At 39.7% G+C, this 15,812-nt stretch overlaps 2 protein-coding genes across 2 annotated transcripts in view; one reads left to right on the top strand and one right to left on the bottom strand.

Annotated features, from left to right (window-relative positions):
- The window catches only part of tbc1d2 (TBC1 domain family, member 2), a 441,666-nt gene that overhangs the window by 358,508 nt on the left and 67,346 nt on the right, over positions 1-15,812 (top strand). The gene's annotated exons all lie outside the window — the stretch shown is intronic.
- The window catches only part of elp1 (elongator acetyltransferase complex subunit 1), a 26,419-nt gene continuing 24,489 nt past the window's right edge, over positions 13,883-15,812 (bottom strand). Inside the window, exons 33-36 of the mRNA XM_078289128.1 lie at positions 15,611-15,738; positions 15,234-15,385; positions 14,124-14,199; positions 13,883-14,028 (exon numbers count right to left, since the gene is read on the bottom strand). Of these exons, the coding sequence (XP_078145254.1) occupies positions 13,961-14,028; positions 14,124-14,199; positions 15,234-15,385; positions 15,611-15,738 (424 nt within the window). The 3' untranslated portion in view covers positions 13,883-13,960. The remainder of the gene's footprint in view (positions 14,029-14,123; positions 14,200-15,233; positions 15,386-15,610; positions 15,739-15,812) is intronic.

The raw sequence follows: 15,812 nt of genomic DNA, 5'->3' as shown, positions 1-15,812 counted from the left end.
TCCGCCCCCAGGAGGCGGCCTGACAGAACATTACAGATGCATTATGGGATCTGAGGGAGGTGGCCGAGGGGAAGGGGGACGCGGCGCTTCATGAATAGTTGATAAAACATGAGAGGGACCAAACGGAGGTCGTCAGGAGAGGAGGAGGGTCATCAATATTACATCACACCGCCGCATGTATTGTTCATGGAGGGAACGCTGCAAGCCTTCGCCTTCCTCCTCCTTTTTTTTTCTTTCTTTCTTTCTTTTAGGGAAATTTAGGGGAAAGTTTGATAAAAAAAAAGTTGCAGCCTGAACAGTTGCAGTATCCTCACTCCACCTCACCGCTGACTTCCTGCCTCTAGTTTGATTAGAAAATCACAGAAAAAAGAGGCGGAGCTACGACTGGTTTTAACAGGTTATTCAGCTCTTGACCGCCATGAAAAGCAGAATATAATCTCCTCACCAAGATCAGATGCAGCTGGACCAGTTTGTAGCGTTCAGATTTTTACTTCCCATTCATCTGAACATTTGGACAACCCTAACCCTAACGCTAACACGTTGGTGAACAAATTCAACAACAGATCCTGCTGCTGTGCGTTATATCGGCAAATAACATTTTTATTGATAGAAGAGAACACAGCGGAGGGATTTCATTTAGGAGAGATTGTTCCTGTTTGGGAGACCGGATCTACTTTTATTTTTAATTTTAGTGTCAACCAAGAATAGAAATGCAAAATGTTACAACAGTTGCTGCTTTATTGTCTTCCAGCAGGATCTGTTGTTGAATCTGTTCAATGTGAGTTCAATGTCAGTTTTCAGGATATTTTCGTGGCTCATTCAAACTCTACAGACTCGTCTAGCTGCATCTGATCTTGGTGATCAGTTTATATTCTGGTTTTCATGGCGGTCAAGTGCCAAATAACCCCCATGTTAAAACTAAGTGGAATATTGCTTTAAAGGAAAAATCCTCTCTGATCCTCTGCCACTGTTAAACTACACAGCATGTGTAACATTTGTGTATCCAAACTTGTTGTGGTCCAGTTGCAGCATTTTAAAGTCTCCATGAAATGAACTCCCATTACTTTTGCTTCCTGGAAACAGAGTATGTGTCATGGTGACCTCACGCTGCACCAGGAGGCGTAAATATACATTTCTAACCAATAAAACCATCAGATTTGAACAGTCCTGCCCCTCTGCACCCCTCCCATCAAATAAAATTCTCTCCACTGGTTTAGACTTTTGAATGATCCCTCGCTGCGTTATGTCCTGCCCCAACATCCTGTTTCAACAGGAAATGCATCAAATCAAGGAAGTAAAGATAAAGATGTCATGGGGTCAAGTTGTACCTTGAAGAACATTAATGTGCCATGTAGGGAACTTATGTCAGAGTCGGCGTACAACAGAAGCTTCTCAGCAGATATTCATAGATAACCTCATCTCCAACATTTATTTTAGTGATATTTTGTTTACTGACATGGTGATAAATGACTATAATAAGCAAAATCTTGGCATTTACATACATTTATATGGTTCAAATACACAACAGACTGCTATAGAAGCCATGTGTATCTCCAGAGTTGCGGCTCTGGATGTTATGTAGTGTCTGTTAGTAGTATCATATGTAGTATCTGCCTTATTCACATTAGCAGGTCAATAGAAGGCCATGCATGTACAGAAAGTGTCTAAACACGTTCTAAAATAAAATATTCACCCTGTCAATACATTCACTTTACAGATGAAGATAAATCTACAGGACGTGCAGATGTGGAAATGTGTCACTAGCTGCTCTAAATGAGCTACCTTTTACTTTTACTCAAGTAGATTTTTACACCAGTACTTTTACTTCTGCTTAAGTAAACTATCTGCAAAAGTAACAGTACTTCTACTTGAGTAGGACACTGTAGTACTTCCTGTAGTACTCTCTCCACTAACTGTGAACAGGCTTCCTGCAACACTGGCAGCCTCACTGTGAAGTTATAAATCTGTTTGTCCCAGAGAGGCTTCATGTAATTAAAGACGGGGTTCTCTTCCTCCGCCACGGACTTTGTCGCTAAACAGTTTGTCTGTCGAAAGCGTCTGAAGTGTCGGGGCGGGGCGAGCAGGGGGGGGCGAGCAGGGGGGGGGGGGGGGGGGGGGCGAGCGGCGGCCCGCTGGGTTTCACGCTGTCAACAGGATAAAACGCGACACCGCTGCAGCTCTTTTCACGGCGGCTTAACATCCTAATCTTCCACGAGTCTTTGTGCTTTTCGTTGTCTTTGTCGATGAAGACGGGACGTTACACTGAAGTGACCGCGCTGGTCGCTCTGCTAATTGACTTTGCCGATAGAGATTACAACTGGTGAAGTTGTCGAACAGTGTTGGAACATGAAGGTTATCAGGGATAAACCCGCTGCTTCGGGCTCAAAGAGGAAAATGGCGGTGGAATGTTTTGTGTGTTGAGTTACAGACAGTGAACTTCAGTCCTACAAGTTTATAAAAGAGCTGCAAAGAACTTAAAACACGTCACTACATGAAAAAAATCCTTTCCATCTCTCCTCAGCTCTTTCCTTTCCTTTCCATCATTCTCGGGTCACAGGAATATTTGGGGAGGGGAGGATATCCCAGCATGCACTGAGTGAAAAGTGGAGAAGTTCTTTATGATGATGATCTTTATTTTCAATTTTCAGGCTATTTTACTGATTCATGAATGGGAGAAGTGTGTAAATTCACAAGAAAGACGTTTATCACATAGATCAAATTCATGATGATAACTTTGTACTTTAGAGATATATTTTGTCATATATATTTATATATTCATGTGAATATTCATATTCATATATTCATTTCATATATTTTGACTCTATTATCTCATGAGAACAGATGTAATAGAGGTTGCAGGTGCTCCACTCAAAAACCAAGAAGAAGAAAGAAGAGAAGAAGAAGAAAGACAGTGAGGCTCCAGAACAAAAGCTGTGTTTTAATTCAGCGCTCACTCTGAACAGCCTTCATCACAGAAACGAAGACGAGGACGATGAAGGCTCTGGAGCTGAAACGTGTTGGTTGTGGCTGCTGAAGGAAAACAGCATGCTGATTCTTCCAGCATGCTGCTTGTTTGTCCAGTTTTCATCTGGAAATATAAACTCTCCGCCTGCAGCACAGCTGACCTGCTGCTTCTGGTAGCTGGAGTTCATCTGGCTGCTGAATGGAGGCTTTCAGTCTGAGGCTGCGTTCACAGGCAGCGGGTTCAGATAGGTTTATCTGAACTCCGCAGCGTTTTCCTCCTTTAGTTGGGTTCGTTTGACCAGGTGAGGAATGAGAAAACTTCAAATACTGGTCATTGAATCAGAGCTGGGATTTGTCCGTTTTATGGAGTCGTCACTGACTTCGTTTACATGGACAGCAACAATCTGATATGAACTACATTAAGACAACAGGCTGAATAAGATTTTCTGATCCCCTGAACCTGAATAAGGTAATAGTCAGTAAGCAGAATCTCATTAACACATGTGCAGTATTCTGGTTTCAGTCTCATTACTGAAGCGGTTCAGACTGTAAACACCTGAATCCAACCAGGACTCTCTATCGGAGGACCGGAGCGGCGATCCGACCGCCTGACGCTCCTCTGCCTTCCAGAGGCTGAACTGGTTTCAGAGGAGAAAGAGACTGACAGCAGGAAACAGAAGGAGAGGCTGAAACTGAGCATGCTCAGGATTTAGAGGGAAGTGAAGTCTGAAACTGTCCGAGTCTCCGGTGATCCTCCTCTGTCCTGCTGACCGGACTTTGCATGGAAACAGGAATATGAATGGAACAGTTCTATAAGCAACACATGGAAACCTGAATATTGACTTGTTTATAATAAGGCCAATAGTCGGATTATTGCCGTCCATGTAAATGTAGTCAGTGTTGTTGTCTGCGTCCCTCTGTCTGATTTCAAGACCAATGGAAATAAAGCTTTGACTTCTGGAGTTCACACCTTATCATTTGTAAACACATGCAGGTTTTTAACATGTTTTAATACCAGAAACACCGAGCTGTGGTCAAATTAATTATCTGTTTCCACAAAGTTCCTCCATGACTTACTAGACCCAGTCTCTCTACAAACACATGTTGTTAGATTTTCAAAATCAAACATGGAAATAGTAGTTTAACTGTATTTACCCTCTTCAACTGAGAACTTGTTTGGCTCCTGTTAGACGCCCACAATCCACCAGCCTTTCTGTGTTAAAAAATGTCAAATAAACTAAACTAAACTAAAACACACTAAATATACTCCAACATCATGCCAGTCTCACTTAGCCGATGTGTAAACCTGAATGTGAGAGAAACTGCTCATCAACAAGCTTCTTCTGACAGCAAAGAGATGAGAAAATGTAGAAAACACAACATTCCCAGGCAGCAGACGGATTTAGCGCCGTCCCAAAGTTTTTACAGTGAGAAATAAAAGACGCTAAGGTCATGTTTTATTTATTTGTTCGATCACCATCATAATTAGCAATTTAAATGATAGTGCTGCATTCAGAAGAACTATTATGTTGAATTTGCCCACTGGGAGCCATCAGCCTGCCTCCCCCTGCCACAGATAAACCAGTTAAACCAGCGGTTCCCAACCCGCGGCCCGGGGCCCCGCAGGAGGTCAGGAGATGATTTATGGAACGTGAAAATATAGATTTAAAACAGATATTACCTTTGTGATAAAAGGTGGATTTCTTATAAAATAATGGATATTTGCAGCCTTTAATGTGTCTCCCAATGATTTATCAGGAAAAGAGTCTGGAAAAGGGAAATAAAAATAATCATTTGATTCGACAATATCATCAAGGAGCGTTGGATTCAAACCAGCAGCCTTCAGTCTTCTACTGTCGCTCTACTGTCGCTCTATTGTCGCTCTACTGTCGCTCTATTGTAGCTCTACTGGAGCTCTACTGCCTCATTCACTTCCTACCCAGGTTTCCCCAGCCGGGATTCAAACCGATGAACCTCCAGTCCCAAGCAGTGATGGAAAAAGGACTTAAATCTTTTGGTAAAAGTAGCAATACCATAATGGAAAGTTACTTAATTAAAAGTTAAAGTCCTACATTCTAAAGTTTACTTCAGTAAAAGTATAGCAGTATCAGCAGTAAAATGTACTGAAGTATGAAAAATAAAAGTCTTCATTCTTCAAGCATGAACCTGTCAGAAGTATTTTAATGTTGTCGGTCTAACTTCTCCAGATACTGTTGGGGAGTTTAAACTCTAACAATGCAACATGTTTTATGAGCTTATCGTATGTTTTGCGTGTAAAACCTTATTCTGCAAAGTAACTAGTAACTCCAGCCGGCAGATAAATGTAGTGGAGGAAAAGTAGAAAGTCTCACAGAATGGAAATACTTCTCATCCCCCTGACCTATATGGCCTGTAGCTGACATTAAGTGAGCCGGCTAATGAGAGCAGAACTCCAGCAGAAATGTCTTTATATATCTCATCAACCTGCTGAATACCGGGATAATGAAACTGCTTCGGCTTTTTGGACTTCAGAGCTGAAACATGTTGAGTCGCCGGTCGCCGGTCACTGAACTCCATCAGAGAGAGTCCTGAAACTCAGAAAGTGAGTTTTGAAAGTCAAAAATCTCAGCAGTTGGCCAAGAAATCGATGAGTCATTGGTATTAGCCTCGGAGTTTAGCCTCTCCCACCCATCTTACTTTATGTATGTATGTATGTATGTATACACACTACCAGTCTAAAGTCTGGACCCAGCTGACTGAATGTTCTGTTTCATTCTCTTAAAGCATTTTGATCTAAAGGCTTCTGCTTAAATGCTTGAAATGAGTTTCTTAGACAAATATAAATAGTGAAGTTGATCCTATGTATGAATTTCTTTCCAAAGCCTTTGCCTTTCCATCAAGGCAAAGAATCTAAAATAAGTTTTTGGTCGCTGCATAATTCCATTTGTGTTATTTCATAGTTTTGATGTCTTTACTGTTATTCTAAAATGTGGAAAATAGTAAAAATAGAGACAAATGCTTTTAACTGGTAATGTATGTACATCTTTTGTTCCAACATGTGTGAATGTATGCATTTGTATGTCTTAATCCATGGATGTATGGATAATGTCATGTTTTATTGTTCTAGTACTTTGCCTTCTGTTTGGGATTTGTACAATATGTTGTGTTGTTGTTTGTATTTTTTTTATTGTATGGAAAACCAGCAGCACTGTGAGTCCAAAACTAATTTCCCCATGAGGACAATAAAGTATATATCCTATCGTATCTTATCGTATCGTATTGATCAACAACCCTATCAATCCCATGCAGATACACTGAATGTACAAAATATTAGAGACTCTTTTCATGAAGTATTCAGATGAGGTGAATCCAGCTAAAAGCCATTATCCCTTATTGATTTCCCATATTGAATCTACTGTATAATGATCACATAAAGAGAAGCAAATTAGTTACAGAAGGATTTGTTTTTTTGTTTTGTATCTATCTATCTATCTATCTATCTATCTATAATCAGCCCTACAAGTTGTTTTGCAGTTGGAAAATTTGGTGAATTTAAAAGCTTTTTAAAAGACTTGGGATCTGGGACTGTGTCTAAATTGTTTGTCCTTTTACCCCCAATCCAAACTTTATTGCACTTGATACTAATTTGTATTTGACACAATACAGTCTTATGTTTCTATATCTTAAATCTATCTATCTATCTATCTGAGGTAATCCAGGGAAGGAACGAAGCCCTTTTCTGTTTTATTTTTCATATTAAAATTTGTCACTTTTTGACATTTTGCTCCGACAGCAGCCTGGTTTTGATCCCCCCCTCCATCCTCTGACCTTCGCTCTGCTGGGCTCGGCCTGTCGGCTCGCTGTGTGTCGCTCTGCATATTAACAGCCTGCTCATCCACCTTAACCTTACCTTAACCCCGCCGCTAATGGAGAGCATGTACCTCTGAAAATAAAAGCACCTTTAAAACTGAGTATCGCGCTCTTCCACAGAATAAGCAGTGTCGGAATAAGGAACGAAATTGTGAGAATCATATATGAATCGGATTAATATATTTAATATTTTAGGCGTTTAGCTTGACTCTCTTACCCAGAGTGAGGTCAACAGTAGAATAAACTTTAATTCCTAGATCACCAACATTGCAAAAAGTCAGTAGAGTCCGTAAGTGGAAGTCTAGCAGTGAAGATTAGCATCTCCACCATGTGGCGCGTCGTCCAAAATCCCTACGGAAAATATGAACGGGCTTTTCAACAAATGCCAAAAATAAAGTCTGTGTTGAACAGAAACTCAGGAGATTTACGTTTAGGTTTAGTTCCAGGGTTAAAACCACAGAACTTGAATGGAAAGAACAGTCTTTCCACTGTTTGTCATGCTAATTTGGCTAGTGCAGCATAAAATGGCGATTATTGAATTTTAAGTGTTAGTTGCTATGGCGACAACACAAGTCTGGACATTAAGGCTGTAAAGTCTGTCTCACTGTGAGAACTGAGCAGATGAGTCTGTTAGCAAACTGTCAGAACTCAACTGGAAGCTAACGTTAGCGACGAGGCTAACGTAGCTTCATCACAGACTGTACTTCTCTCTCTAGCTCTTCTAGTCAACATTAGCATGTTAGCAATCCATGGCAGCGAGGAGACAGAGAAGCTGCTTTGGTTCTTGCTGTAAAACCTCTCAGCTCAGTGACTTGCTGCGAGTCTCTTTATACAGAAGCTAGTCCGACGGGTCACAGCAAGATGGCCGCCGCTCCGACCGTCCAGGAACGCTGATTTGAATGGGAATGACCGTTCTACCCATTCAGGTTCTGTGGTTAAAACTCATCCAGCAGCATCACCTCTGTGAGTTTTCATCTTTCATCCTTCAGTTAGCCTACTTTTAATATCGATTTTTGCTAACAAAATGATAATGATAAACGATGATTAGCATAACAATGATGAGCAACTTCCTGTACCTCTCGTTTCATCCCTCCTGTGTTGTACATTCAAATTATTACAATTTTCATAGCGTTGCTTTTAACAGATATTATTGTTCCTATACTGTATATTTAGCTAATCATGACAAACCGCCAGTTAGCTTGCTAATTGTTGTAGTCCTCTTTCCTAAACAATTAGCATTTTGCTAGCAACAATCGATATAGAAAGTGACTGAAGGATTAAAATTCAGAGAGCTATTTTATTTCATGGAATAAAAAGTAGTATAGCTAAGCTTTATTGCAACTCCCATTCATATTTTCCAAAGATTTTAGACTACACACCAAATGGCAGAAATGCTAACTTCACAGTTTACAAAATGACTCTCAGACTTTGCCTCTCTATAGTCAGGAGGTCAAGGGTCAGAGGTCACAGCGCTCAGACGATAGATGGAACAAATACTCATGTGACCCCAGAACGATCCTGATGACAGAACAGTGCTGGAGAAAGAAATAAGAGCTGAGGAGAAAAAGTCTTTTTTACTTCAGACAGGAGCCTGTCAGAGGAAGCAGAGGATCATGGGAGAGAGAAGCATCACTCTGTATCTGTAACACACAGTAGGCTGCATGTCACAAGGAAATAACATTTTGATGGTGTTTTGCTTCCGTAATTCAACGTATTTCCAGTTGAAAAAACACTTTACATATAATCTTGATCTTCACAAATTCCAGATTCTTCCAAATTCAACCACAGTGTCTCAGGAAAGGAAACAGTTTTCTCCCCCGCACCTTGTTGCCTGTATTTCATCACTTTGTTGTGTGATTGATTGTTGATTAGTTCAGTCCAGTCTCTGTTAAATCCTCTGAGACAGACTGGTGATGAAAGGTTACAGAAATAAACTTGACACTTTGAAAGTTGTTGAGGGAGAGAGTTAAAAAATCTGATGGTTTTTATTGGTTTGAATCTTTATGTGGCCAGCTGGCACGGCAGCAACACTAAAAATACACCGTTTTCTACAATGTAAAGTAATGGGATTTTGAAATAAAAAATACAAGAAAATAAATATTTTGTGATTTTTTTGGAATTGATTGTTAAATATGTGTACATTATGATATGAAGAATTGGCTAACAAGGTGGAAAAGTCATTTTTCAGTTTGTTTTTTTCAGTTTTATTTCAGTTTATTAACATTAAAGCTCTGTGTGTATCTGCCATGTGAACGGAGTGAGTGGAGGAAACGGCTGTTAATGGGATCAAACCTGCGTTGTTTCAGTTACAGGACAGAGAGAAACCACCAGACACAAGAGACAGAGAGGATTATTATTTTTTAAATCATAATTTACCTTTTTAAATCTTTCTTAAACATGACTTCCCCTGTTCCTGTGTCTCTCTCTCTGATGCTAGTTATCTTGTTTCTGTCTTTTTCATGACTGAACTGTTTTTAACCAGGTTTGTAAAGCAGTTTGGGTTACATTGTTGTATGAAATGTGCTATATAAATCAAATTCAGTTCATTGATTGATATTTTACTTTTATTTTACTTGATCGTATTCTTATTTTGCTTCAGGTCGGGGAACATCGGAGCGAGAGGAGGAGGAGGAGGAGGAGGAGGAGGAGGAGGAGGAGGAGGGCGGCTGTGAGCTCCACTTCCATTTTAATGGCAGAAGACAAAACACTTCATTTAAACATTCATGTTATTCTAAGTCATGCTCGAGATATACATCCAGAAAAGAAAAAAAAAGAAAAACACAGGACGTGGACAGGAAGTGTCCCCCCGGCGGAGGGGAAGTGGGGCAGAACCTGAAGGAGGAGCCACTTTAAAACCTGATCAGGACTCATTTGAATAGATGCACAAGCGAAGCCGACAGACGGTTTGCTCCAATGAACATCGTCCTAACAAAACTTCAATACATAATGCAGAAACATCAATTTATAATCCCTGACTCTGTGGTCTGAGAGGCGGGAGGAGAGGAGAGTGAGACGGCTGAAGACACCGATAGTAAAAACACCGCAGATTATTATTTAAAAAAAAATCAAAACTCATTTCTGTCACGGACAAAAGAAGAAGGGAAGGAGGCAACAGCCGAGTCTCAATAAAAACACATTAAGATCCGGTTCAAACCAGCAGAAAAATGATGTCTCGTTACAGAACTCAAAATGCCTTTATTTATTTTGCGTGATAAAAACAGATAAACAACATTACACCGACATGTTGAGGCCTAAATCCTCTGCTGGGATTTGCTGCTTTTCTCTGGATCTTAATGTATATTTTTAAACACTTCCCATGCACTGGCTTATGCTAATTTCTGTCATTTGTTAGTCAGCAAAATAATAATAATAACAATAATTTCAGTGAATTTATTTGTATTTATTATAATGCACATTTTGCAGAATCTGCATTAGAAGCAGTGATGAACTCCCTTATTGCTGCTTCTATGATAATAAACACTGGAAAATATGCTGTATGCCATATAGACTTCAGAGCAAAATTACGCCACACCTACAATAAATCAAGAAAAAAATGTAGCAGTGGGTTTTAAAATTCAATAAACTGCATGTAAATTAATTTAACAATCCTCAAAAAACCCAAACACAGAAGCTGTGAAATCCCTTCTCCATCAAACCGCCTGCTTTCATCATTTATGAATGTGACAAATATACAAACTGATATTTTTTCTGATAGATTACAATAGAAACACTTTGATCTGACACTGATTCAAACAAACTAGACGTTAATGTAAAACCTCATTTGTATTTACTGCAGTGTTTCAACAAGAGGAGAGCAGCAGAGCCGCCTGCTGTTCAACACGCGGTCACCGGCGCCACCTGCTGCTACATATTATTATTATTAGTAGTATTATCTGTATTATTATTATTGTTATTATTCATAATGAATAGCCGGGAAAAATAGGCTGAATAAGGAAAAAATAAGAAAAAATAGACAAAATGAACAGGAAAAATGAGAAAAAAAATAAAATAAGCAATAAAATAGAACCTAAAGGATTGTGTCATTATATAAGTGAATGCTCTTCATAATGTAAACCATGTTAACTAGACTGTATGAGTATGGATTATTACATGTATGGATTTACTTACTGTTGTTACTTATAGATGCTGCTGACAGTCATGCATGCTTAAATATGGATTCTGTGTAAACATAATGTAATGAAATATACATATATATATATATATAATATATATATATAATATCAGTGTGTAAACAGTATGAACCTGGAAACAGTTTTACAGACAGAGGATTCTGACTGAGTTCCATTCATACTGATAATAAATCTAATAAATATAGAGCTCATCAGTTTAAAATATTAAAATATCGACCCAGAAAATTAACCAGACTGTTAACACAACACACACTTTCTCTCTGAACAAACACACACACACACACACACACACAATACCTCAGCCTAAGTGAGACCAAAACTGATCGTACTACTACTTTAAGAATGTGACTGTTTAATAAAGTGGAGGGGAAATGATCCAGTCCTCATGCAGGACAGAGATATTCTGTCATGGCTGTTTGAACACAAAACCTTTTTTAATTGCTGACTATTTAGAAACAGCTCGAGCTAGAAGGAAGACAGCACTGTGTAGATGAGATGATGTACTTCTGTTCTTTTCTCTTTTTTTTTCTTTCTTTTCCATGGGTATTTGTTCTTTTCATATTAGGAGTATTACAGTACCGGAATGTATTTAATGTGCTTACTGTAATGAATAGAGTATTGTTTACAGCTATAATATAGCAAACTGAAATTTTGTTTGTTTTATCGGTGTCTTATAATCCCATGTGGGACGGGCCACATAAGTGACATGATGTAAATAAAAAAATTCATTCATTCATTCACTACTGCTACTACTACTACAAATACTACTACAGCTACTACTACTACTACTATTACTACTGCTACACCACGTTATTGTATGACAGCAGACTAAACATGAACTCACATTAACAAAGCCTGAGCGTCAGTTGAACCTACATTAATCCAAATTTGATCTTGTAGTTTTTAATCATAATGGAGAACAAAGGTAAAACAAAATCACCAGAAATGTATTATGAATCCAAATCTAATAAAATCCCATCAGGATCAATGTTCCCTTTAAACTGATGGTCTGGTGACCGATGACTAATAATTGATCACTTTGACCATAATAATATCCTGTCACTGATCAATCAGCAGGTTTGTCTGCTGTCTTCATTCTTCTCTTTCTTCTTCACTATCATCATCTACATTAGAGATGTTTCAATGTATTTTATTTCCCAGATTCCCTTGTTATTTCTGCAGTTGTTTTTTTTTTATCATTTTGATGTAATTTGTTCTGTTTGTCATCTTGTTTTTTCCCTTTGGGGTTTCTTTATCAAACTAACTCTAACAGGTTTTATTTTTCCTGCTTTCTGTCTTTATCATTTATTCAGATATGCTGAAGCTAAAAATCAGAATCAGAGAAATGTGACGTTTTACACATTCTGCAGAAATACTGATGTCAAAGTGAACCAGTTCAGAGTGTTTGGCAGCTTTACCTTTGTTTGAAAAATAGACCTGGAGCGCCACCTGGTGGCTCACACACGACACTGTGACAAACTGATTTCCTGTATGGAGAGATTTGCCCAAATAAAACTTCAAATTGTGAATTTAAAGTGTTTAAAGTGTCTACTTTTAAAAGGAAAACAGGTTAATGCTGCTGAATGTCATTAAATGATCAATATTTCTGCTGTTTAGATATAGATTTCCAAGTTCAGATTAATTTAATTCAAAGTCATTTTAATCTGCTGTTGGGAAAATGAAAAGTAAACATTTTCACAAATCTAACAAACGTGAAAACTACTGATCGATGTTTCTGAAGAGTTTTTACATGTAAAGAAACAAAAATGTGATTCTAAATTTCTCACTTAGCGTTCGTCTTGTTTCCCAGGGTTTCCACACTCACTTGGTCGTCAAATTTAAGGACTTTTCAATGACTTTCAAGTTCTCGTTTGGTGAAATTCAAAAGAACTCAAACCCAGCTGTTTTGGGATAAGACGCGACACTGCTCAGATTCACACTCATCCTGGTGAAATCCTTCATGTTAACCTGAGGCAGGCTGATGGATTTGGCATTTTCAAATACTTTCAAAGTCTTATTTTATTTTTCTCAAATCCACAAAGTGCCCAGTGGAACGAACACGCCAGCTTAAAGGAAAAAGTCTCCATTCCTCTTCTAGAAACTTCAGATCTTCAGTCTGTGATGTTCCAAGAATTTAGCGATGAAATGTGTTGTAATTTACTTTTTTGTTGAACCCACTTTCCCTCAACCTGCCTCGTCTACTTCTACTGCAGTTAGTGATTTACTACGTTTCCCAGAATGCCTTTCAACCACCCCCAGAGAAGGAGCGTGAACCTGTTGCATTCAGCTGTGGGTTTTACAGGGAGGTGGAGAGAGAGAGATAGAGAGAGTGTCATAAGAGCAAGAGAGATTTTTCCAGTCAATAAAAAGTGAGCATCGTCCCTTAAACTCCATCCTGTCTCTCTGCTGCAGTGCATTCTGGTCTCTCTCCTGCTCCTGCAGTGCATGCTGGTCTCTCTCCTGCTCCTGTGGTGGAGAAACTGGTCTCTCTCCTGCTCCTGTGGTGGAGAAACTGGTCTCTCTCCTCTTCTACGATGGATTTCTCCCTGTATGATTGTTGAACGTCTCTCGGTGCAAAATGGCGGCTCTAGAAAGAAGCCCTCGCTCTTTGATTCTGAGGGACTGACACCAAAACCTGACGTTTACCGCTGATGTTTTACATCCTGAAACATTTTCTCATATCAAACTCCACTGTAGCTGCTGGAAACATCTGGAGGTGACGTCACCTCGTCTACGATTGGCCGGTTATCCACCAAGAAGAAAAACACAACTAACTACTGAATAGAGCCAGAACAGCTTTTTTCTTTTTTTTTTTAAAGTGTTTTAAAGTGTATTTTAGGTGGATTTTCCCTTTAAAACAGACAATCATGCATTTTATTATGTTCCTATCCTGCAGAGAATTAAAGACGTTGGCTGGGTGAGACATTTACGAACCTTTATTAATACATAATTACCTTTTTACTTTACAGTTAAAAAAAAAATAAAACAAAACAATTCTACTTGAGAATAGCGAGCTTCCACTTCACTCCGTTTCTCATCTTTGGAGGCGTCAGGATCTCAGCATCTAGACAGAGAAATAATATTGGAAATAAATTAATACATTAGCTGATTAATCGATTAGTCGATAGACAGAAAGCCTGAACAAAACTTCCCGCTGACCTTGTTGAGCCGCCGCAGGCTTCTGCTGCTGGAAGGAAGCCATGATGCTGTTGGCGGTCGAGTTGGGACCAGTGACCTGAGGAGCAGGAGGACAAGGGGGATCAGATATAACACACACACACACACACACACACACACACACACACACACACACACAACTGCGTTCTCTTTTGTGGTGCAGAGATTTATTCCCCTTTAGTTCCAAGTGTACAGAAAACCCTAAATCTCCACACAGGATCACTTCTGCAAAAATGTATTTTTATTACGCAGCTTTGTCGAAAACTCAATTCTGATTGGCCAATGAAGACATTCTGAAGTCTGTTTCACATCACTGACATCACTCCTCAGTCAGTGGAGTCCAGTCCACTTTAAAGATTTCTAATCAGATGAACCGGCGACCCCTTGTGGCAGAAGACGGTACTGCCTGGTTCCTACAGGCAGATTAAACTCTAACCTGCTGGACTGTTTTTCTGGCAGGAGAATCCAAGTTACTTTATCTTGTAAATTCAGATCAGCATTTCATGTCAAATGATTTCTGCTCTTTGGTAAGCAGCTGTGTAATAAGAGAAATAATGTAAAGCAAGACGGTAATTATCACAAAATAAACCCAGACAGTGACTGAAGGGTTCAGGTTAGCTCACTGTGTGTTTTCCTTTACTGACGTTTCAGTTGGGAATTTATTTGTTTCTATGGACTTGGAATATTTCCATTTTCATCTTTGACTATTTTCTGGACTGTGATACCACCAGTTTTAGTTATTTATTGCTAAAAGAGCATCAGAACTAAAGGAGGATGTTGTGTTGATCACAAACTGCCACACAGAAACACAAAACTCTGCCATTTACTGCTGAAACTATTAGTCGATTAATCGATTTGTCGATCAATGGAAAATTGATTGATTATAATTTTGTTTATCAATGAATCGTTTGTCTAAAAAAATAATAGAAAGATTAATCGATAATGAAAATAAGTGTTAGTTGCAGCCCTACTGCCATTCATACATGGGGGAAGGACGACTTGTTCAGTGTATTCCTGTGAATATAATACAGTAATATAACAATAATAAGAATAATAATAATGATAATAATAATAATATAAGAGTGTTGTTACCGGGGCCTGGCTCTGCTGCAGGCCGTCCTGCCACACCTCAGTGAGCGCCGCCTCCATCAGCTGCAGAGCCTCCTCATAGGCCAGCTGCAGCTTCTCCGCCTGTCCGTCAAACTGGAACAGCACCAGGGCCTTCAGCAGGCTGTGCACTTCCTCTGCAGGGGGCGGGACAAAGAGCTGTCAGTCACACAGGACCGACACACACTAACACACACACTGTAACAAGGTGCTGAAGGTGTGTGTGAAGCTCCCGCTGCTACGGTCTAATGACTGTAAACCAACGAGTCCATGGTGGAGATGACTGGTCGCCTCTCTCCACATTAAGACTACATTTCCCATCAGCCCGTCGCTTCCTGCCCTGAACGTGTGAGTGTTCGCACCTCTCATCTTGTCCACGCTGCTGATGATCTCAGACAGAGCGTACAGCAGCGCTCGGTCCTCCAGCGGACTTCCTTCCTTCAGACTGAGCTTCTTACGCTCCGCCTTCCGACGGTTCTTAGACGACCGGCTGGAGAGAGAGAGGGGGGGGGGGGGGAGAGGGAGAGAGAGAGAGAGAGAGGGAGGGGGGGAGAGGGAGGGAGA

Source organism: Centroberyx gerrardi, chromosome 16, assembly GCF_048128805.1.
Source record: "Centroberyx gerrardi isolate f3 chromosome 16, fCenGer3.hap1.cur.20231027, whole genome shotgun sequence".
Lineage (NCBI taxonomy): Eukaryota > Metazoa > Chordata > Actinopteri > Beryciformes > Berycidae > Centroberyx > Centroberyx gerrardi.
The sequence above is the reverse complement of the archived record's forward strand: the minus strand, read 5'-3'. Positions and strand labels throughout refer to the sequence as shown.